The following is a 24,374-nucleotide window of genomic DNA, read 5'->3' on the forward strand; positions in this document are numbered from 1 at the left end:
GAGACAGAGTACCAATATCAGTCCACAACAAGTTCAGAGCCCACACGGAGCTCGATTCCACATACCTGAGGTCATGACTTGAGCCAAAACCAGAAATCAGATGCTTAACTGACTGAGCCACACAGGCATGCCAAGGTTCCAGTGTTGGAAAAACTGGACAGCTACATGCAAAATAATGAAACCGACCACTGTCTTACATCATACACAAAAATTAACTCAACATGGATTAAAGACTTGACTGTGGGGCCAGCTGGATAAAGTGACTGCCCTCAGCTCAGATCATGATCCTGGACCCAGGACTGACTCCCGCCTAGGGTTTCCTGCTCAGCAGTGAGTCTGCTTCTCCCTCTGACCCTCGCCCTTCTCATGCTCTCTCTCCCTCATTCTCTCTCAAATAAATAAAATCTTTTAAAAAATAAAAAAATAAAGACTTGAATATAAGACCTGAAACCATAAAATTTCTAAAAGAAAACAGTTGTTTAAGTCCTTGACGTCAGTCTTAGCGATACATTTTTTTTGGATCTGACCTCAAAAGAAAGGGAAACAAAAGCAAAAATGAAGGGGATTACATCAAATTAAAAAGGAAACATCAATAATAAAACAAAGGAAACCATCAATAATCCTTAAAGGCAACCTACTGAATGGGAGGAGATACTGGCAAGTGATATATTCATTAAGGTGTTAATATTCAAAATACATAAAGAATTCATACAACTCAGTAACAATAACAACAAAAAAAAAAAATTAAAAAACAGGTAGAGCACCTGGATATATATTTTTGAAAAAAAGACAAATAGATGGCCAAAAAGCATATGAAAAGGTGCTCACCATCACTAGTCACAGGGAATTGCAAATAAAAAACACAATGAGAGATCACCTTACATCTGTCTGGATGGCTATTACCAAAAAGATCAGAAATCACAGTACTGTGGAGGATTTGGATAAAAGGGAACCCCGTGCACTGTTGGTGGGAATGTAATCTGCAACAGCCACTACCGAAAAGTATGGCGGTTCCTCAAAAAATTAAAAGAACTATTAAATAAGCCAGCAATTCCACTACTTACTGAGTGTCTATGCACTCAGGGGGAGGGAAGCAGTACTAAATCAACAAGATAGATGCACTCTTACATTTACTACAGCATGATATACAATATCCAAGATATGGCAACAGTGTAAGTGTCCATCAGTAGATGAATGGGTGAAGAATGTCTCACACATGAGCGTGCACACACACACAAATACTACTCAGCCATAAAAAAAGAATGAAACCTTACCATTTGCCACAATATGGATGGACCTACAGGGTATTATGCTAAGTGAAATAAGTCAAAGAAAGACAAATACCACATGATTTCACTTAAGTGTGGAATCTAAAAAACAAAACAGAACCCGGACACATAGATATATAAAACAGATTGGTGGTTGCCAGAGGGAAGGGGCGACAGTGGGAGTGCAAACAGATCAAGAAATTCAAAGTTCCAGTTATGGAATAAGTAAGTCATAGGGATGTAATATACAGCATAAGAAATACAGTCAATAATACTGCATCACGCTTTGATGACACGTTTAACTAGACTTACAGTGGTGATCATTTTGCAATGTATACAAATGTTGAACCAGTCTGTTGTACACCTGAAACTAATACTATATATGTCAACTATACTTCAATAAAAAAAGAAAGAATCTAATATTTAATGTCTAGAAATGAAAAAAATAAGTAACAATAAATTAGAGATAAATTAAAACAATCAGATAAAAGAGTTCAAATGGCTATATCCTGAAGCAGGAAAAAGCGGCTGTTTTTATGACAAGACTTACATAAGTATTTAACTCTAAATTAAATCATGGACAGGTATAATAAGAATAAAATTGTTTATAAAGTATGAAAGCTTAAATTAAAAAGTGAATGCTTATGAAAACATGGCAATAAAATAGACTGTTTACAGAAATCTTAATAAACTGCTCTATCTTTAAAATCAAAGCATACTATGCAATATATTTATGACATCATATTTATAGTACACCACAAATCAGTAAACCAAAATCACCTATATATATGGACACTTCTCATCCTAATGGCTTATTAGCTAGCTAGTGGCTGCTATTGCTTAGGTCTACTATCAAATTATTTCAAAAAGATTCATTCACCTTAGAAACTGCCAGATTCAATCAACTTGATAAAACAATGGCCTTTGAGAAAACCAAAAGCAATCAAATTCCGATCACCAGTAATCTAAGCATGAGCTTACGGCACCCAAGCACAGGGTAATTCTTCCTCTAAATCAAAGCTAACAAGAACAGCCTGTAGTTACTAGTGTGATGTCAGGAAGGCCCATATGAAAATAATCAGATGCAGCCAAGCGCCAAGCCTGGGAACAGAAGGTAGAGAAAGGGCTATATAAAACTCCACGCATGGTACAATTAAAAAAAAAAAATCCCCTTCAATCCTAATACTGTAAAAATGACATTTTTGCATTACCTGGGATTCAGCAATGCTCCCCAGTACCTGCAATGGACTTCAACCTCAGCCATTTAAAACTGTGAAAGGGGGGGGGGGCGCCTAAATGGCTCAGTGGGTTAAAGCCTGTGCCTTCCGGCTGAGGCTCAGGTCCTGATCCCAGGATCCCTCATCAGGCTCTCTGCTCAGCAGGGAGCCTGCTTTCCCCCTCCCCCCACTTGCCTCTCTACCTACTTCTGATCTCTGTCTGGCAAATTAAAAAAAAAAAACAAAACTGTGAAAGGATAACACAAATCAGTGAAAACCACCGAAGAGGGGAGAAAGAAAAAAAATGCATAAAACTGCAAAAATCTCTCATCACCCGCAGTTTCTTCTTTGAACTAAGTGAAATGTAAGTATCAGAACTGCCATTAGAAAAAGGAACAAATACATCGGGCTCTCTGCTCCTTGGGGAGCCTTGCTTCTCCTTCTCCCTCTGCCTGCCTGCCTCTCTGCCTACTTGTGATCTCTCTCTCTGTGTCAAGTAATAAAATCTTTAAAAAAAAAAAAAAAAAAAGGAAAAGAAAAAGGAACAAATGTATTAAGGTTACCAGGATTTCTCATATAGACAAATATGCAAAGTATTTGCCAATAAAATAATAAAGTGTTCTGAGTTGTAACTTACTCATGCTGAAAACAACCTATAAATGCTCAAAACTATAAGCACATCATAAAAGCATACACTTCAGATTCAACAGCAACTGAAACACTACTATTTACTCATATTTTAGGAAAAAAACTCTACCTTGAAATAATACAGAGAGCAAAACCCTGGCAGAGCTCTCTCTCAGACTCCAGGAGAAAAGCAATAAATATGTTAAAAGTAATAGGTGATAAGCTTCAGAATCTACAAGGCATTTTTACAGCTCCAAGTATGCCATCTGCTTCCCAAACATATTCATTATTTGCAGTAAATTATCTGTTTATTATCTGCGTTAAAATATCAGCAACAAGAAATTCAATTAAAAAATATTTCATTTTATAAACCCCCCCCTTACAGACTATTATCTCTGCACCTCTTGGAGAAATTAGTATTTTCCTAATAAGTTATTAATATTTTAAATTATACTGTGACCATTAAGCACACAACAAAAAATTTTTTAATTATATTCTTTTTTATATGACTATTGTTTTAAATTTCAATTATTAACAAAGAGCTCCATTCTAAATTATTACATAAAAAGTATTATTTTGCCCTTTTAAAATAAAAGAGTAAAAAGACTGATGGCAATAGAAGCAAGCACCTAACTACTCTGTTAGAAATAAAGAGGGGAGCTCCTGGTGGTTCAAGTGTGACACATCTGCCTTTGGCTCATGATTCAGCCCTGCATCAGGCTCCTGCTCAGTGGGAAGCCTAGTACTCCTCCCACTCCCCCTGCTTGTGTTCCCTCTCTTGCCAGTGTCTCTGTCAAGTGAGTAAATAAAATCTTGAAAGAAAGAAAGGAAGGAAGGGGTGGGGGAAGGGAGGGGAAAAGAAGGAGGGAAAGAATGGGGACAGAAATTCTTTGGAAGAATCTTTACCACTAACTTGTTTACTTCGGGGACACCTGAGTGGCTCAGACGTTAAGCATCCGACCCTTGATCTCAGCCCAGGTCTTACTCTCAGGGTCCTGAGTTCAAGCCCCACGCTAAGCTCCATGCTGGGCACTGAGTCTACTTTAAAAAAAATTTTTTTCAATTAAAAAAAAAAAAACTTGTTTACTCGGTATTAATATGAAAAGCCCAAAAAACCAAGAAGTCTTCTTGATTATTCTTCGTAAGTGAAATGGTGGTAGGGACGCGAGGAAATGGGCACTCTCACTCACTGCTCCTGGAACGCACTTTACAGTGCAGGGAAGAAACATGCCTGGCATATACAGATCCTGAGAAAAGGGTAAGACAAGAAGGTGTCTACAAAACTGTGAGATGGTTTTCTCTTCCCAGCAGACACCGAAGGGGGAGGGTGCACGAGTCCCCATCGGCAAGCAGCCCGGGCTGGGCTCTCTGAGGTGCAACAAAGCTCTGAGATGAAGATGACTGAAGGTTGTCCTGATGTTTTCCAGAAACCCCCAAAGGAGGGCTGTAATAAAACCACTAGGAGCACAACTGCATATAATGAGCATAGAGGTAGATGCAGATGAATATTCAAGTCCATCATTACTGTGGTTAAAACTGTTCATTGCCTCAAAGGCATGCAATTAGAAGGAAAAATGAGGGTACCTGGGTGCCTCTGCCTTCAGCTCAGGTCATGATCCCAGGGTCCTGGGATCAAGCCCCACATCCGGCTCTCTGCTCAGCAGGAAGCCTGCTTCTTCCTCTCTCTGACTGCCTCTCTGCCTACTTGTGATATCTCTCTCTCTGTCAAATAAATAAATAAAATCTTTTAAAAAAAATAAAAATTTAAAAAAAGAAGGAAAAATAAAGAACTGGTCAAGAAGACATGAATTGAAACAGATGATGAAAATTAATATTTTATTTAACACTGATCACCTCACAATAAGTTTTTTTTTTTAAAGATTTTGTTTTATTTATGTATTTGACAGAGAGAGATCACAAGTAGGCAGAGAGGCAGGCAGAGAGAGAGGAGGAAGCAGGCTCTCTGCGGAGCAGAGAGCCCGATGTGGGGCTCGATCCCACAACTCTGGGATCACGACCTGAGCCGAAGGCAGAGGCTTTAACCCACTGAGCCACCCAGGCGCCCCACCTCACAATAAGTTATGCAGAAAAATACATGCCTGAATACTTGTAATTGCTGGGCAATAAAGACTAGTATCTTAAAATATTTTTTTAATTGTGAGATAAAGATCCAATAAACAGATGTTCTAAACCTTCCTGTGCAGAGAATCCACCTATGTATATTTCCCAAGAAGTCTCTTGAAATTCAAAATTAGAGCAGAATAAAAGGAATCACTCACACCTCCACCTACAGCCATGAAAATACTTGAAAATGTCACTGATTTAAACAAAACTTTTGTTACTGAATATCTAACATATACCAGGCACTGTGCTAGGTGGTAGAGGTTTTTTTTTTTTTTTTTTTAAGATTTTATTTCTTTATTTGACAGACAGAGATCACAAGTAGGCAGAGAGAGAGGGGGAAGCAGGCTCCCTGCTGAGCGGAAAGCCCAATGTGGGGCTCGATCCCAGGACCCTGGGATCATGACCTGAGCTGAAGGAAGAGGCTTTATCCCACTGAGCCACCCAGGCGCCCTAGATGGTAGAGTTAAAAACAGTTTCTGAAATTGCAAGGTCACACATTCTGATGAAGAAAGGCCTGAAAACTGACAAGTACAGTATCTTGTTGATGAGGGCTATAATAAGGAACATGAAGGAATCTGAAATGGTAGTCAACAAGTTGAAAGGGGGCACAGGGCAGAGAAAAGGAGTTGGCTCTTGAACTAAAGCAGTGTGGGTGGGAAGGAGAAGGGCAGTCCAGCCAGCAGAACAGGAAGAGCATTTAAAATGCAGGCAGACCAGGGAGAAATGCCATGTTAAGAGAAATGCAAATCGGGCCACCTGGGTGGCTCAGTGGATTAGGCATGTGACTCTCCATTTTGGCTGCATTCTGATCTCAGGGTTGTGAAGCCCTGGACTCCACAAAAAGCGTGAACCCTGCTTAAGATTCTCTCTCTCTCTCTCTCCCTCTGCCCCTCCCCCGCCAAAATAAAAAATAAAAGAAAGAAATGCCCATAAAGCAGCTGGGCTCTGTGCGGGGGAGGACATGGAAGGCAGGCTCCGAAGAGACGGGAATGGTGAGCAAACACCACATCACACAGGCTGCCCTGGGACTGCCGGCAAGCACTTCCAGCATACTCCAGTCTCCACCTGAAAGACCCGAGTGAACTGCAAAAAGAAAATGGTCCAAACACCCTGGAAAGTGAAACAGTCAATAAACCCTATGAAATTCACTGTCCAGAAGGGGAGAAAAGCCTTAAATAATAATTAAAACAATCACAGATGTACCAAGACAACCAAGGGACCTAACCTCCTTGAGATAAGTTAGAGAAAGAAAACCGACAACTGTCAAAGACGGTGCGGCAGACTTGATTCAAGAACAATGTGCTAAATACAGGAACCAGTGCAACGGGACTGTACATTGGGGGGCAAGGCACAGGCAGAAACGGGGTTCAAATGTGAGCATAGAGTGTGTGAGTGGGACTTCCAGCAAGTGGGAGCAGGGTGCGGGGGTGAGCGGACAGAAAACTACCAGGAGAAAACATCAGGCTTAGAAGGGTTCTGGCTAAAGTGACCTAACAGGATTCTTGCTGAAGACAGGCCAGGTGATCGAACATCACCTGAGGGACGGCGGACAAAACAAAGCTAAATCAGATACTGAAACTGCGGCAGGGAGCTTCTGGTTAAACTGAACAAGCCGGGTTCCTGCTAAAAGCAAACTTAACATGGAAGTGCGCAGGTGAGCCTCAGAGCAGGTTCCAAGAGCCTGACTAAAGTCTGGTCAAGCACTGAATCTGGCAGGGCCTCACAGAATGTCTCAAGAACAGAGGTAGTGTTATTTAGAATCTCAAGGATTTTTCTACTTTACCTTGTTTTGAATCATCTAACTCAATACACGGGCATCGTCCACTTGCTATTATCTAAAGCTTCTCAAACCTGAATGTGCTTTTCACGTAGGAATCTTAAAATTCATTCTAATTCAAGGTTTCGGGCCTGAAATCTTGCATTTCTAACATACTTCTAAGTGATGCCAAAGCTCCACCCCTTAAGGATCTAGAGTAGACTTATCAAGAGCTGTAACTATGGAGAGATACTGATCTCCTCAGTCCTAGGGGTAGCGCTGTGTCACCAGAGAGCCAAAAGCAGACCTTCTTCCCAATGGTGTTAGTGGTACTTTTTTCTAAATGTTGAATGGCATTAAAAAATTGTAATAATGGGCACCTGGGTGGCTCAATTGGTTAAGGGTCTGCCTTCAGCTCAGGTCATGATCCCAGGGTCCTGGGATCCAGTCCCACTTCAGGTTCCTTACTTAGTGGGGAGCCTGCTTCTCCCTCTGCCTCTGCCTGCCACTCCCCCAGCTTGCACTCTCTCTGATAAATGAAATCTTAAAATAATAATAATAATAATAAAGTTATCTCTAGAACCTATAGTTATCACTAGACAATACAGTCCCAACACCCAAATTACACTCCCACTTAACAAAAGTTTAAACTGGGGTGCCTGGGTGGCTCAGTGGGTTAAAGCCTCTGCCTTTGGCTCAGGTCATGATCCCAGGGTCCTGGGTTCGAGCCCCGCATCGGGCTCTCTGCTCAGCAGGAAGCCTGCTTCCTCCTCTCTCTCTGCCTGCCTCTCTGCCTGCTCGTGATCTCTATCTGTCAAATTAAAAAAAACAAAAACAAAAACTAAAACCAGTACATCTCAATTGAGGCACATTTTGGTTCCCAAATGTCTAGCAACTTAGAACTGCACTTTTGGAATAGTCTGGCTATAACTATAGTTTGGGAAAAAAAAAAATTTAATTTTGGTTCTTAATAACTTTTCATTTCCCAAATTAAAAACTGCAAGGTTAGAGTACCTGGCTGGCTCAGGGGGTAGAGTTGGAGTCACATGTTGGAGGCAGAATTTACTTTAAAAAATAAGTAAATAAATAAATAAATAATAAAACAAAACAACGGACAAGGCTGACCAGTAAGACCCCTTTGGGAGTCCTTAACAATAAACTAGAGACAAGCAGCACTGGCATCGGTCCTCAAAACAACACTGTGCTCCACTGGAGAGAATTTGGTTCTGTCAAATCAGTTTGTTGTTCATGGATTCAAAAGTGAAATTCTGAAGAGCTGAAAATAAGAGGGCCCGCTAAATATCTGGCAGGAAGTGGGGAGGAGCTACAGAATGGAACCAGTCATATGTGAGTAAAAACTATAACTGTGGCGAGTTTTTAAACAAAGAGTTATTTCAGTAGTTAAATGTAATGCTATAGGGCACTACCCAACAAACAGATTCTTCAGAAAGAGCAGAAAGGCCAGCTGCTGCTCCTCTGCCTGAACACGATCTAGGCACCAACACACCAGAAAAGTTGCCATAAAAGGCATTCACCCCTACTGCTTCTACCTAATCATCCTGTATTTACAAGGAATATTAAGAATGTATTTGGGGTTTTTTTGTTTGTTTAAGATTGTATTTATTTGAGAGAGAGAGAGAGCACAAGCAGGGGCGAATGGCAGGCAGAGGGAGAAAGAGACTTCCTCCTGAGCAAGGAGCCTGATGCAGGACTCAATCCCAGAATCCTGGGATCATGACCTGAGCAAAGGCAGATACTTAACCAACTGAGCAACCCAGGCATATCCCAAGGAAGTTTTTGTCATACAATTATCTACTTCTACAAAGAAACAGAAAAAATATTCCTCTAATACTCACTCAATACTACAACTACCGAACTATTCCTATCAAATTTCAATTTGAGAACAAAAGGACTTGGGCTGAAAGATAAAATAACAGTAGCAATGAAAGAAAATTCAACCTTCCCTTTATAAATAATAAGGCCACTTGGCTAAGAGGGGACTATTCCCCAAATATTTGCTTACCTTCAAACATCTGCTTTTTAAGTTCTAACTGCAGAAAATCAAAGCAGCACTGATACATATGACCATAGACCCACAGAAACTGGCCATGATTTAAGTAATCAGAAACGATGAATATGTCAGTAAAAAATAATAACAGCTACTAGCAATCATGACACTGCTGAATTATCGATAATGAACTAGTTATCGCTGCTGTACTTCACTAGAATTTACTGAGCCAGGCCTTTTCCATTCAGTATCTCTAATCCTCCCATCATACCTGAGGTATTGATCCTAAAACACAGGATTCATGGGGAAAAAATCAGATTACCGACACACTTAAACCATACACAGTGGAGTCTCAGACTGCCTTCAACCATAATACAGCTAAAGCAGAGGCCAGCACATGCTCAGGAGACTTGGATGACATTCGGAGGCCCATTCAAGAAGGGTGGCCAGGAAGGGTTTGGAGAATGGCTATATACAGTGGTTTGAGCAAATACATTATGCTGAGGATTGCGAGAGCCTGGTAGACTAACAAAGTGAAAAATATGTAGAGGGAGAAGGCCAGGATGAACCCTGTGCTACTTGGCTCAGAACTGCGGGTATGAATATGTACCCGAATGTTCATAGCAGCAATGGCTACAATCCCCAAACTGTGGAAAGAGCCAAGGTGCCCTTAAACAGACGAAAGGATAAAGAAGATATGGTCCATATATACGATAGAATATTACTCAGGCTTTAGAAAGGATGACTACCCAACTTTTGCATCAACATGGACAGGACTGGAAGAGATCATGCTGAGTGAAGTAAGTCAAGCAGAGAGTCAATTATCATATGGTTTCACTCACTCATGGAGCATAAGAGAGAACATGGAGGACATTAGGAGAAGGAAAGCAAAAGTGAGTTGGGGGAAATTGGAGGGGGAGACGAACCATGAGAGACTGCAGACTCTGAGAAACAAACTGAGGATTGTGGAGGGGAGGGGGGAGGGGGATGGGTGAGCCTGGTGGTGGGTATTACGGAGGGCACGTACTGCATGGAGCACTGGGTGTGGTACATAAACAATGAATTTCAGGAACACTGAAAAAATAAAAATAAAATAAAGAACTACAGGTATTAGTGTGAACTCATTCAATATATGCAGATATCGAAATCTGTATCTATATATCTATATATATTTATGTGTGTAAATCTGTATGGATTATGTTGTTTTCTAGCACTGTCCACTGAGAGGGTCTGGGAACAGAAACATATCTTGGTAATGCACATACTTATCACCTAGATACTTACCACCTGTTTCCTAAATACTATTTCTCAGTAAAAAGAACCAAAATCCTTAGAGAAATGACCATTTCCAGGGATAGGGCAGAGAAAGTGTAGGATAAATCTGGAAGATCTGGTTGTGCCAGAAAGTTACAAAGTACTCAGAAAAAAAAAGGCAGCGCCAAGCAAAGAGACACAGAAGTCAGCTTGAATGGGACTCTCACTAGCCAAAACTGAGACATTATAAGCACCAAAACAAATATAGTTATAAATTATAACTCATTAAATAAAATAGGAATCTAAGTGTCCACACTGATAAATAAATAAATACGAAGAGTTAGTTCTCAGTAAAAATTTCAAATAATACAGATAAAAGCAATGACAGAATTATAACAGAGACAACCATCATAATAATAATTCAGACAAAATACATCAATGAACAGTACAACTAGTGTGTGAAAACAAAATGAGGAATGAGACAGTCACACAGTCTCTAAACACCTCCCCAAAAATATTAATTAGTAGGAGGAAAAAAAAAGATCTAATAACTTCACACTAGAGAATCTTTGTAGACAGTTTAATCAAAGGGTCACTTCCAATATGGACAAACACACATTACATGCACCTGGTAAGAAGCTGTAAGATGAACACATGACACCTCTATGGTATTTTTGCCCCAAATGCATAACCAGTTGTAACCACAAGAAAACATGACAAACTCAAACTGAGGGATAGTCCACAAAATGACGGGACTATAATTCTCAAAAATATCAAGGTCCTGAAAGACAAGGAAAAATTAAGGAAACATTTCAATTGAATAAGACCACACACAGAACAAAACCGGGTGTGATTCATGACCGGATCCTCCTGCTGAGGGTGACATTATGGGAGCAACAGAGGACACTAAACGGGCTTTCTGGACAAAAATTATGTAGGAATTCTTTTAACCATTCTTTGCAACTTCTCTAAAAATTTGAAAATCCTTCAAAATAAAATTTAAAAATGGGGGTGCCTGGGTGGCTCAGTGGGTTAAAGCCTCTGCCTTTGGTCATGATCCTGGGGACCTGTGATGGAGCCCCGCATTGGGCTCTCTGCTCAGCAGGGAGGCTGCTTCCTCCTCTCTCTCTCTCTCTCTGCCTGCCCCTCTGCCTACTTGTGATCTCTGCCAAATAAATAAATAAAATCTTCAAAAAAAAATTTTTTAAATGACTTAAAAATTTTTAAAAATTTTAAAAATGAACAGGCTTCACACAGCTACACCTTAACTAAACTAAAGATGGTCTTAAGTTAGGTAACTGATACAAGACAAAAATGCAAGTTGTACACTTGAAACTAACACAATGTTATACATTAATTATATCTGAATTTTTAAAAACAAATACGAAAAGAAAAGGAGAGTTAAAAAAAAAAAAAGGAATTCTCTCTAGGACTTAATTCAACATTCTGAACAGGTACCATATTTTTCAAGCAACCCACAGCTATTCTGCCCCAATACCTCCTAACCGAATATACAGCTGAAAAGAAGTACTACATGTACGTATATTATATTAGAAAATTCAAAGGTACAAAAACTTTTCCACTATATAGAGGGGGGAAAAGTCAATATTGGTAAAAGTAATCACATAGTAATTATTTTGCATTCAGTAATGTAAAGCAAAAGCAATCCTATAGAGACGAAAAGTAAACTAAAGCCAGACCTGTATCTACAATTCCCAAACTGCAGTTCCAAAAAGATGACCACACTTACTCTATTTCTTCTTCCCTCCAAAAAAGCCTAACATATTACATCAGGTTGTCACACAACAAAACTCTTAACACTTGCTCAAAAGCGGTTCGAAATGATTTACAAAATGATGTTTAGTAACATAAAAAATCTCCACATGAAAAATCTGGTCTATATATAGTAGAAACATGGCAGAAAAGATTAGGAAACTGTTATCACAAAGTACAAATAACAGTCATTTGGAAGGTGTAATGATTATGAGTGACTTTTATTTTCTTACTTTTCTTAGCACTATATTATGATTTCTCCAACATGTGTATTATTTTTACATTAAAAATGGAAGTCAAAAAGTATTATTTAAATTTAAAAGTTTATATTTTTTTCTTCCACCATTATATTCTTGGTGACCCGTAGCAAACAGTACAGAAGTATGAAATATTAGTGCCCAGGAAAAGGACACTTCTCTTAAAAACAAGGCCTATTTAAATACTATCTTTTTATATAATTTTATCAATTATAGATACAACAGTATGAGGCAGGATCCCTGGATCTAGACTGCTAGGATTCAGACCCATATTATATCAATGGCTACATAACTTTGAACAAATTACTTAACCTCTCTTTGTGAGTTTCTTCATCTGTAAAATAGGGTTCCTGCTACTTATTGAATTGAGTTAATCATCTGAAACAGTGCCTGGCACATGGTAAATACTTACCAAGATGTATTATTAGTAGTCATACTATTATTAACTTCCTTTATAGGCAAAGATGCTAAAGCCCTTAAGTCAGTCAACTCACTTGCCTTCATGATGCTGGATTATTTAGGGGGGTGGGTGTACAGCAGGCAGAAAGAGAGGTAGGAGAGGGAGACAGAGACAGACAAACACAGCTACATCTCCTTTCCTACATTGCTAGTTTTTATTTATTTTTTTTTTAAGATTTTATTTATCTCTTAGAGAGGGAGAAGGAGAAGGAGAAGGAGAGTGAGCACAGCTGGGGGAGCAGCAGGCAGAGGAAGAAGCAGGCGCTCCACCAAGCAAGGAGCCCGATGCAGGACTCGATCCCAGGACTCCGGGACCACGACCTGAGCAGAAAGCACTTAACGGATTGAGCCACTTAGGTGTCCCCTACACTGCTATATTTTAGAAGAGATAAACTGAATTTAGCGGTGCCTGGGTGGCTCAGTCCGTTAAGTGTCTGCCTTTGGCTCAGGTCATGATCTTGGAGTTGCGGGATCGAGCCCCAGATCTGACACCCTACTCACCCAGAATTCAGGGGTCTGCTTCCCTCTCTGCCCCTCATTTCTGCCTCATATGCCCTCTCTCTCTCAAATAAATAAATAAAATCTTAAAAAAAAAAAAGATAAATTGAAGTTACCTAGCACAATCCTCAATAAACATTTCCTTATTTTCCCAAACTATCTCTGCTTCTTCCTATACAGAAACAGACCTGGTTTATATTCATTCACATCCCTAAACCATCTTTCCTCCAGACTTCGTTTTAAAGTTAACTACAAGTATTTGTTTTAACTCTGTTCCAACCAAGCCCTACATCAGGAAATAAAACCTCAGTCTCTTCCAAGTCAAATATTTCTGTGAAATTCTATTGGTTAGAAGAGACTAGCAATTTCAAAATACTAGAAACATAGGGAACACTCAATACACTTTGAGTGAATGCTGAGAACTCATCCCAGGTTTCTTTCCCTGGATGTTGTTATATGCATAAAGTGCCAAGACGGGAAAAACCCTGAGAGGGCTGTGTTCCGATTCAACCCAAGCCAGTAATTATACCAGTAACCTGATGTCGGTGATTTTGCCATTTTACTAAAAGGCTAGCAAGCTAGGTTATGGATGGATCCCATCTAGCTCCACAATTCCACAGGCTCTTGGACAAACCTAAAAATGGACAATTCACAAGCAAGTTCGTATCTCTATGATGCTTCCTCTGACAAATCTTCCAGTTCCCCATACCCTCTCAGAGAACCCGTTACAGATTCCATTAACTGTCCATCACTTCTTTCACGAAGCCTTCCTCCAGCCAAATAAAACAAATTGTTCCACATTCTTCAGACCCCCCATGACCGCATCACAATCTATTAGAGATGACCATTTATGAACTGAACTACGCTGGGGTCCCACGCCTTACACTGTGCTTAGCACACAGCAGGTGCTGAGGATGTTTAAAGATTTGAGTCTACAAAATCAAATTAGTTCCTGTGAAGTTTCCTTGTGTACATTTGGGAGTTTAGCTTATTAACTTGAAGATACACAAAGGCCAATCTGCAGCACAACCAAAGCTTCGTCCCAGCCGTATCTCCATATGCTGTACAAATTTATTCTGAGCGTTTGGACAAAAGCTACAAAAGGTATCACTGCTGCTGATTATCTGGGCAGCCTCTGGAGATTACCTAATCTACCTCATCTCCCTAACCAAAAAAAAAAAAAAAAAAAAAAAAAAACACAACCCTCTTTACCCTGCTCTACTTTGTTCCCTAGCACTTACATCCTCCTACCATGCAATATAATTTACTGGTATTCACTGTTTATGATCACTTATCAAAACATAAGCTTAACTAATACAGGAATTTTTGTTGGTTTTGCTCGATACCCAGTGCCTACCTCAGTGCCTGGTACATTAAATGATGGGTTGTTTGTTTGTTTTTTTTTAAAGATTTATTTATTTATTTATTTGACAGACAGAGATCATAAGTAGGCAGAGAGGCAGGCAGAGAGAGAGGAGGAAGCAGGCTCCTTGCTGAGCAGAGAGGCTGATGCGGGACTCGATCCCAGGACCCTGAGATCCTGATCTGAGTGGAAGGCAGATGCTTAATCCACTAAGCAACCCAGGCGTCCTTAAATGATTTTTTTTAATCAATAGTTCTTCCCTTCTGTCTTAAAGCCCTCGGGAGTTCTGAGTCAGCACCTTGATAAACCTGTCTCATAAGGCTCTTATTTCCTCAGCTCCATCCACTCCCAGTAGCCTTACAAGTAGGATTCGAAGAACTAGAGGTAAATATTTATATTTATTTCCTAACTTGCAACTCTTAATTTCTCTGCTCACCTTCCCATAGAGAAATAATATTCAGGAAGCTATACCAAATACCATATAGAGGAAATAACCAAAACTTTATTCTTTCATGTCTGATAATTATTTCTATCTATGAGGTCTTCCCTTTAGATTTGAAACTACAGGTGGACAAAAACCAAAACCAAGTTGGATTTATTTTTATGGCCTGTCAAGCACAAGGGCTAAATATTTCGGGACTATATTAACTGCTACATGAGACCTGACTGAAAAATTGTGCTCCAAATAGTACAAATCCTGCAAGGTCCTTATACATATATACATTCGTTACTGTAAGATTTTTCTTACATAACTAGTATGCTTCAGGAGAAATGAACTAAACCACTGCATTTCTGTAACTATTAAATACTGAGTCATGTAAAAAAAGGATACTGTTCTATCTGTATTCAGAAAATACCACCAAAACCTTCTCCATCCCTAGGTTTCACCCAAATATGGTTCTTCCCTGCTCCAACCAATTTAGCTGCGAGTTCCAAGAGTCATAAGCCCATCAGCAACAGTCACGGACATCATCTACACGGCTATTTTGAAGGCACCTTTTAAATTCTTGAAGAAATAAAACAACAGCAACGTAAAATATAGTCAAGATGAGCAGCTTCAAGCAGCGATACCTGGATATCTTGATTCAATCTAAAATAAGAAACAAAGTCTTGCAGAAGTCACTCGGTCCTCTCACCCAGCACTACCTACCTGACAAACTGACAATCAACTTCTAGAGCCTGAGAAAGAGATTTCACAGACGCACACTCACATGTGGTAGGCAGGGGACACAAGCCAGGCCTCCTGAGCCTATGAGAAACATTAGCAACCTGGCCTGCCTGTTAGCCGTCTGTGATCACTCAGTTTTGCTGGACTGCTCAAAAAAGGATTAATATTCTACATCTGAACACGTGAAATTAGGGTTAGTTCAATTCTGGGGATCCAAGTGCCAATGTGGGGGCTAAAAATTACAGGTGGGGAAGGAAGAGAATCGGAAGGAAACTGCTACTGTTACTGCTGTGAAGAAAAATGCTATTCTGTCCACAACAGTAAAGGAGTATATGGTGCAAGTTTCAATCTGAGTTTTTATGAGCTTTCTAACCACAGATTAAACATAGGTGAATCACAATGAAGCTTTCAAAAGAGGAATTCCAAGAGTCTATGGCCTGTTTCCCGACGACCTGAGGCTGTCTGCTGCCTCCATACCCCCAAGCGGCCATCGCAGCTTTCTGCCCGTCCCCCGAATTCGTCTACAATAAAGGAGAAGTAAATGAAATAATGACCAGCCCTAAATCTGGCGTTAAGTTGGTATTTACAAACGATTTGCAAAACCACTCCCCAGCGGATCTAATCAACCCCAGGGCACACTCCTCAGACTTCTAGTTGGTGGTGGTCTAAAAAGATAAAGCCCGTACTTTTCGGGGGAGCCCACTGGGAGGAAGGGCGCCTCGGGGAAGCAAGGAGCTGCTCCAGACCGCAAGACCCTGGGCTGTCATCATGGGATCCCGACCCGAAAGCAGCCTCATTAAGGGTGTTACAGCCACGGGACCTGTCACCCCAACTCTGCACTCCTAGAATCTAAGAAGTTAAAAGGGTGCTGGGGTGACGGGGGAAAGTACAACGCCCGACCTTCTGTTCTCGGCCCCAGACAAACGCGATGGGCAAGCGAAACGGAGCCCGAGCCGCCGGGCAGGAGACGCGTAAGGGGCCTAAGGGGGACTGGGTGGCATCTCTGCGGGGCGGCTAAACCCACAACCCCAAGAGAGGAGGGAAGACAGACATCGGGGTGATGGAGAAAGGCAGGGCAACCAATCCACACACCGGGGTGTGCCGGGACGTGGGGTCCGGGGAGCAAGAGCCTCCGCGGGGGCCGCAGGGCTCCACGCGAGCTCCAGGCGGGCTGCGGAGGCGACAGGCGTCCGGCAGCGCCCGCGCACCGGGCGCGCTCCCACAGCCCTGCCGGACGGGAACGCCCGGCCCCGGCAGCGACGGCCCCGGCAGCGAGGGCCCCGGCGAGCGGAGGCCCGCGGCCCCGGTCTCCCGAACAAAGCCCGCGCGCGCCGGGCCCGGCTACTCACAACAAGAAGCTCATGTCGGCGGCGGCGGGGGCTGGGGGCGCTCGGCGGTCTCTCGGCCTCCGGGCGGCGGCGGCTCGGGCGGCGGCCGGGGGAGAAGAGGGAGGGAGGAGAGCGGAGGAGGAGAGGAGGGAGCGGGGACGCGCCGGCTGCCGGGCGGCCGCAACTGGCTCGGCTCCGCTCGTTCCCGGGGCGGGCGGAGCGGGCGGAAGTGGGCAGCTCGCGGCCCGAATCGCCGACGGCGGCGGGGGAGGCGGAGAAGGCGGGGACACGGCCGCACGCCGGCTCGCCGGGGAGCAGCTGCCGCGGCTGCCGAGCTGCTCGCCGCGCCGCCCCCTTTCTCCTCCTCCTCTCCCTCTTCTTCCTCTTCCTCCTCCTCCTCCTCACCCTCCTCCCCCCTCTCCAACCCTCTAGCCCCCCGCGGCCCTCGCCGCGCGAGTTCTCGCGAGAGCGGCGCGCGCCCACCCGCGTCCTGCCGGGGCTGCGGGTCCGCCAAGTTCCGGACGTCCTCGAAGCCCGGGACCGCGCCCAGGCAGGGCGCTGGGGGCCCCCAGGCCCGCGAAGGCCGGTCCGCCCAGCGGGGGGTCGTGGCCGAGCGCTCCGAGCTCGTCGGCTGGGTTTCCGCAGTCGGGAAGGGAATGGGCTCCACTCTGCGACGTCTGGGTTTGCGGCGAGGGGTGGCATCGCCACGAGGGCTTCTGCCCGTTCCAAGCGTGCAGCAAGGGACGATGAAAGGTTATGGAGTCCCTTTGCTAGTACATAAAAGCAGGAGGCGGCTTAACGTGTTTGGAATGTGTGGGTGGTGTTCGGCCAGAATAGAGAAAGGAGTCAAGCTCCCCGTGGTTTTATGGTTCTGTCTTAAAACCCTGAACTAGGAGAGGAGAGGTCAGGGTCCAGCCTTGGTTCAGCAGGCGGGTTAGGCCGTCGTCAGTAGCCGGGGAAACTGCTGTAGGGACCTTTGCAAGGTCTGTGGAGCATTCTTAAGTAGATTATAAAGCCCGGCCCTGAACCCCCTGACTCTGTGAAATCAGGGAGACTGGATGTGTTTTGTGCAGCAGAAGGCCCAATGTTTATAATGGTCTTGGGTCCCATAAATGCGTAATCAGCATTGCCCCTGATGAGCAGCCTACCCCGACCTTACCGCTTCGAGGACCCACTTATTTTACACAGGAGATGTCCATCTTCTTTATTCACAACACCCATCAAATCCACAAGTAAGTTCTCAAAGTATCGGAACAGAACTTAAATAATGTACAGCTGTTAACCCACCTTGGGTTGGGTTACTTGGAAGAAGTACCAATATGAAATATAGTCTGTTGAGTTGGTGCGGTATTAGTTCAGTACCTCAGGAAATCAAACCATTTTCTTTAAAACAGAAGGAAATATTGGAATCTTGACTATCTCGGAAATAAAAGTGGTCATTGGAATAATTTGAGAAGACTTAAAGACTCAAAAGATGGAGGACAGAAGGGCGGAAAGGATTTACTTTAATATAGTGAAAATAATGGATTTGTGACAGAAGCCCAGATATTGATTTGGTACTACTAATGTACTATATAATTCCTAAGGGTCTTCTGAAAGTAAAACTTGAATTACCAGATTAGGAAATTATGTTTGGGAAGTAAATCAGTTAACCTGCTACAACAGTCTCATCCCTGTTAAAATGAAGGCCTTGAATTTTCACATGATCTGTAAGATATCCTCCAGTTCTAAAGTTCTGTGGTGTCAGAGTTATCCTTCAAATGTCTGGCGGACAGTTCCCATCTGCTCCCTGATTTGGTAGCTGGCTTATGTAGCTTTGCTTTTGTTCTAACACAATTTAAATGAATTCTATGACACTGAATCAGGATAATGATGGCCAGAGGAGAGAATCTGCTAAATTACCTGCTGAGTTCTTTTCATATCTCAAGGAGAACTGGCTGAAATTAACAGCTGATAAAACTTAAATAGATTGGTCTTAGAAATGATAGAGGTGTCATATTAATAATACAGAATAGAATTCCAGAGGTTAAAAATTTAAATCAAACCATGGCTGCCACTTAAAATTACTCAGCTTCAAAAGCTTTGGGAATTTAGAATCAATAGAGGGTATATTCAAATAGACATTTCTAATTCCAATTTCACCCTCCCCAATTCATATTTCATATCACTGTCCTCTTCAAATTTCAAGAAGTTACTCCCCTGATCAAAATTATTTTGTTTGTAAATCTTTATTTATGAAGGAAGATGATTAAAATCTGCATTTACCAATTTTTCCAAGAATCGATACTATAACATGAATGGAATAGAACATATGTGGATATGCCTTCAAATATCTTTTAAAAAGATTCACTCAAATTTATAAGTGAGTATATTTATATATGTAAATGTAAACAAGATAGTTATAAATTGTGGGAAGACAGGGAGTAGACAGAATAATGTAATAGCAATGGTGGAGGGAGAGGATCTAATTTAGATGCGGTGATTAAGAAAAGACTCTTGGGGCGCCTGGGTGGCTCAGTGGGTAAAGCCTCTGCCTTCAGCTCGGATCGTCCTGGGATCGAGCCCCACATCGGGCCCTCTGCTCAGTGGGGGGCCTGCCTCCCCACTCTCTCTCTGCCTGCCTCTCTGCCTACTTGTGATCTCTCTCTCTCTCTCTCTGTCAAATACATAAATAAAATCTTTTTTTAAAAATACTTTTAAGAAAAGCCTCTCTACGGAGGTGACATTTTTGTTAAGACCTGAAACAAGAGGAGGAAGCAGTCTTGCAAAGAGCGAGGGGAATGAGCATTTTCTAGTAGAGGAAGTAATAAGCACAAATGCTCTAAGATAAGAAAGAGCTTAAAGAGTTCTTAGAGCCGAAAGGTTATGGCCCCGGGCAGAGTGAGCAAGAAAAATGACATCAAATAAAGCTGGACATGGAGACAGAGGGCAGGCTGGGGTAAGCTAATCTGAATAACGTTTCATTTTTTTTTTTAATTTGGAAAATTTCAAACCTATACAAAGGGGAGGAAATTAATATAATGAATCTCATCCTACAGCTTCAGCAATTATCAGTTCATGATCCGTGATTAACATTTTGGAAAGATCACTCTCCCTTCTTGTGGAGAATGGACCAGGGGGAGCCAACAAGTCACAAGGGAAACCAGGAGACTATTCTAATAGTCCAGTTGTTTCTCAGTTGTGATTTGGTTCAGCGTAGTGTCATTAATAATAGAAGAAATTAATAATCTCAGGGTAAAACCAACAGCACTTGGTGATAGGTTGGGGAAAGGAGATTACTCCAATTATTTTTGGCTTTAGTAACTAATGGAAACAGCCATTTATTGAAACAGGGAAGATATGAGTCACAATTTGGGGGTTAAACTAAAAGTTCCATTTTAGATATGTTAGCTTCGAGATATCTATTAGATATCAAAATAGTCAAGTAGAGTTTTGTTTACTGTGCCAAGGCGGGGCGGGAGGAATCTGAACTAGAAACATGAATGCAGACCTCAGCAAGTAAACAGTATTTGAAGCAAGTAAACAGTATTTGAAGCCCTGCGCATTTTAGAGCTCAGAGTTGAGGCTGGCAGGCCAGAGAACTCACAAGTGTAGGTGGTGCGCTACACAAGGGGCAAGTCTTTTGCTAATACCACAAACGTCTCTGGCCCACTGAGTGGAGTTTGATAGTAATTCTTGCTACAAGTAAAAAACAAAAGGTGTTTGAAGCCATAAGGTGGGCTTCCAAAAAGAAATTTACATGCCCAATAAGGATAGACAAAGCAAAGCGTTACCTGTAAGCATCTGGGTTTTTTCTTTCTTTACTTCTCTTCCCCGATATCTCTGGTTTCTGATCACCATTTACCCAGTTGTGATGATGATGTTGTAGTTATGTTGTTTTTGTTTTTTAAGAGTCCATATGTGTAATAAATATATGCTGAAATAGTTACAGGTGAAATAATATGCCTGGAATTTGCTTCAGAAGAGAGAATTAGGAGTACTGATGAGATGAGACTGGCGGTGAGTTGATAGCGGTCAAAGTCAGGTTGATAAGTACATGAGGATCCTTCTACCCTCCTGCCTACTTTTGTTTAGCTTTGAAACTTTCCATAATAAAAAAGAAAAATAAGTAACAGGTCTCCTTTTGAAAAAGCCAAGAAAAGTATTATTAATGATAGGAACTTAAAATCTGCTGATATAAATAATGATTCTTTGGACTGGAGCATTCTTTCCTTGCCCTCATATTAGCCAGGTTTTTTTCTGCCTATATATTAAGATATTCTTTTACATGTAAAGGCAAAAGCAAATGCCGTCAATGTCAGAGAGAAGAAACACTGAATTCAAACCCTGTGTCTAAATCTGGGCGTCCGTATTTCTTGGGTAGCTGATCCCTTCTGATTCAGGAATGTTATCTGACTGTGAAAGAATTTGATACCTGAACAGCAAATACGAGAAAAAGTACAGCTGGGCCACAAACCTGTAGTGACTTATAAAACGCATTCTGTTGTGCAGCAGTATTTTGGTTATATAACATCTAGGCTGATGTGATAATTATTCCATCTAATTAGTTTATTACATAAGATTGTTTTTATAGCTGCAATATTTTGAATATTTCTTTTTTTTTTAAGATTGTATTTATTTACTTGAGAGAGAGAAAGAATGAGGGAGAGAGAGCATGAGAAGGGAGAGAGTCAGAGGGAGAAGCAGACTCCCTGCTGAGCAGGGATTCCTGAGACGGGACTTGATCCCAGGACTCCAGGATCATGACCCAAGCCGAAAGCAGTCGCCCAACCAGCTGAGCCTCCCAGGCGCCCCAATGTTTTGAATATTTCTGATGGTCTAGTCACTCCGCTAAGTTTTTCACATATTTTGTCCCTGTTTACGCCCATGTTTATAAATAGGTTTATGTCATTTATTCCTTACCCGGCCCCATATGCTTGGTGTTAGGTATTACTTCCTCCATCTATAATTAAGGAAATTAATGCTAAGAGGTTACGTATGTAATTTGCTCAAAATCATATGGCTAATAAGTAGAGTCTGAATTCAGTAAATCCCATTTCCTTCCCCCCCATTCCCAGGATGACCTAAATTAGAATGAATCTATGCTAAATGAATTTTGGCATCCTACACGAGGCCACTTAACACACCTAGCAATTTAACCTAACCCTTATTAATGCTCTTTAGATTTTAATTCTATACCTCGCTTCATTAAAAACAACCATGTATGATTATTCACATTCCAGTGTATGGTTAAAAATACTTCTCAAGGATATATTATTCTGATATAATAGGAAAGAATAGAAATATGAAAGATTGGTTCATGAAGCTTGGTGTCTTTCAGTGCATTCATTTATCACTAAAAGCCATAAAGTATCAAAACACAAAGCTTATTTAATGTATTACAATGGAAGAAGAAATCTTCCATTGATTCCAAAACTAAGCCAATACCCTCCCTTCAAGCTGTTCATTCTTTTGAAGGTGAGGTTTGCACAATAGAAGGCTAAATTTAAGACAATGATGAGCTGCAAATCATTTATCCACTGAACAAGAATTTATTGTCTACTACGGCCTCTGGGAGCAAAAAAATTATGAATCCTGTAGGTCATTGGGAAATATAGGCAATCAAATAAATAAAAGCAAAATTAAAAATTGTGGGGCGCCTTGGTGGCTCAGTGGGTTGAGCCTCTGTCTTTGGCTTGGGTCGTGGTCTCGGGGTCCTGGGATGGAGCCCCACGTCAGAATTGAGTCCTGCATCAGGTTCTCTGCTCAGCAGGGAGCCTGCTTCACCCTCTCTCTCTGCCTGCCTCTCTGCCTACTTGTCATCTCTCTTTGTCAAATAAATAAATAAGTCTTTAAAAGAATATTAAAAATTGTATAAGTTTCAGGAAAGAAAAGTCCATGTTATATATGAGCATATATTGAGGGAACACCTATTTTTGGTTGTCAGAGAATTGGATCCTGCAAATTCAGAAACGAATAGTACAGGGACACCTGGGTGGCCCAGTCAGTTAAGCATCTGCCTTAGATCTGAGCATCTGCTCAGTCTGTGATCCCAGGGTCCTGGGATTGAGCCCCGCCTCCAGCACCCTGCTCAGCAGCGTGACTGCTTCTCCCTCTGTCTCTGCCCCCCCCCCCCGCTTGTGGTCTTTCTCTTTCTCTCTCGCTCTCTGTTCAAATAAATAAATAAAATCTTGGGGGGAAAAAAGAAACAATCAGTACATATTTACTTCTTGCATTTAAATCCTGTTATGTTTATAAACAGCATGATTTAATAAAACTACTAACCCTCTTATAATCGCCAGCCCACTTTCAGTGTTTTGAAGCACCGTGATATTGAAATTTATTTTTGTTTTTGAGAAGCCAGTCTTAGAACTTTTTAGGTGTTATTTTCAGTACAATTGTTAGAATCTTAGTTCGCGGGAAAAAAAATCATAAAAGATTTCTTGCATGGACTCTGCACCTGCTCAATAAATATTGAATTTCTTGATCTGTCAGGTTTATTATTGGCCATAATTAATTGTTTTTCCATTAAACTTAAACCATGTAGCCACTTTTCCAGGCAGCTGCATTGGGAGAAGGAAGAGGAAGGGTCCTTTCTGAACCTATTCAAAGCTGCTTTTCCCAAATTGATAGGACATTGCCAAGGTCAGGAAGTCTAAAATTAACTCTACCAGCTGTGTTTTGGTTTGCTTTGTACAGCACATGGGCTCAGGGGGCTCGGTCTGGTAGGCTGGCTTGCCGCTTCAGTGTGCTGTGCCCTTAAAATTTGTTTGCCTGGAGTGTCCGTTGTGCACAAGACACGGTAGCTAAGCAGCTTGAAAGTGTATGGGGACTAAACAAATAAGTCTCTTTTAACCTCGAAGAGGCCTAGCAACAGCGTGGGGGTGGGGAGAGAATGAAAGAGTCACCACTGAGTATGTCAGATGTGCAGCTTGACTTTTAACTTTGCTCAAATTTCCCTGAGAGCAAGCTGCTTATGTGCCATCAGAGACCCAGAGATGATGGTACAGTTTCAAGGAGTCTGTTTTCAGCCCACCCATCTCCATGAGGTCCTTGAGCATGAAGGACCATATATAGGCATGGAGAGTATCCCAACTGGCTGCAACTTAAAAATATCCTAAGAATCAGCAGCTGTTACTTTCACCCACACAAATTCACAGTTGGCTTAATTAAATAGTGCCTATTCTCAAGAGCTGAAGCCCTTTGGGTTATGCCCAATGTTCTTAGGCTGCTCCCCCCACCTCCATTCCCCTCCTCAGAGTTCCTTAAAGCAAAATGGATGAATAATAGAGATC

At 41.8% G+C, this 24,374-nt stretch overlaps 1 protein-coding gene and 1 non-coding gene across 2 annotated transcripts in view; one reads left to right on the forward strand and one right to left on the reverse strand.

The window, feature by feature from the left end:
- Positions 1-17,505, reverse strand: part of MOB1B (MOB kinase activator 1B) — a 54,247-nt gene extending 36,742 nt beyond the window's left edge. The window contains exon 1 of the mRNA XM_059159623.1: positions 17,122-17,505. Coding sequence (XP_059015606.1) covers positions 17,122-17,135 — 14 coding nt within the window. The 5' untranslated portion in view covers positions 17,136-17,505. The remainder of the gene's footprint in view (positions 1-17,121) is intronic.
- Positions 17,506-20,636: 3,131 nt separating this feature from the next.
- Positions 20,637-20,786, forward strand: LOC131822999 (small nucleolar RNA SNORA62/SNORA6 family). Its single transcript, XR_009350451.1, has one exon. It is a non-coding gene; the product is annotated as a small nucleolar RNA SNORA62/SNORA6 family (small nucleolar RNA).
- Positions 20,787-24,374: the final 3,588 nt, after the last annotated feature.

Source organism: Mustela lutreola, chromosome 1 (assembly GCF_030435805.1).
Source record: "Mustela lutreola isolate mMusLut2 chromosome 1, mMusLut2.pri, whole genome shotgun sequence".
Lineage (NCBI taxonomy): Eukaryota > Metazoa > Chordata > Mammalia > Carnivora > Mustelidae > Mustela > Mustela lutreola.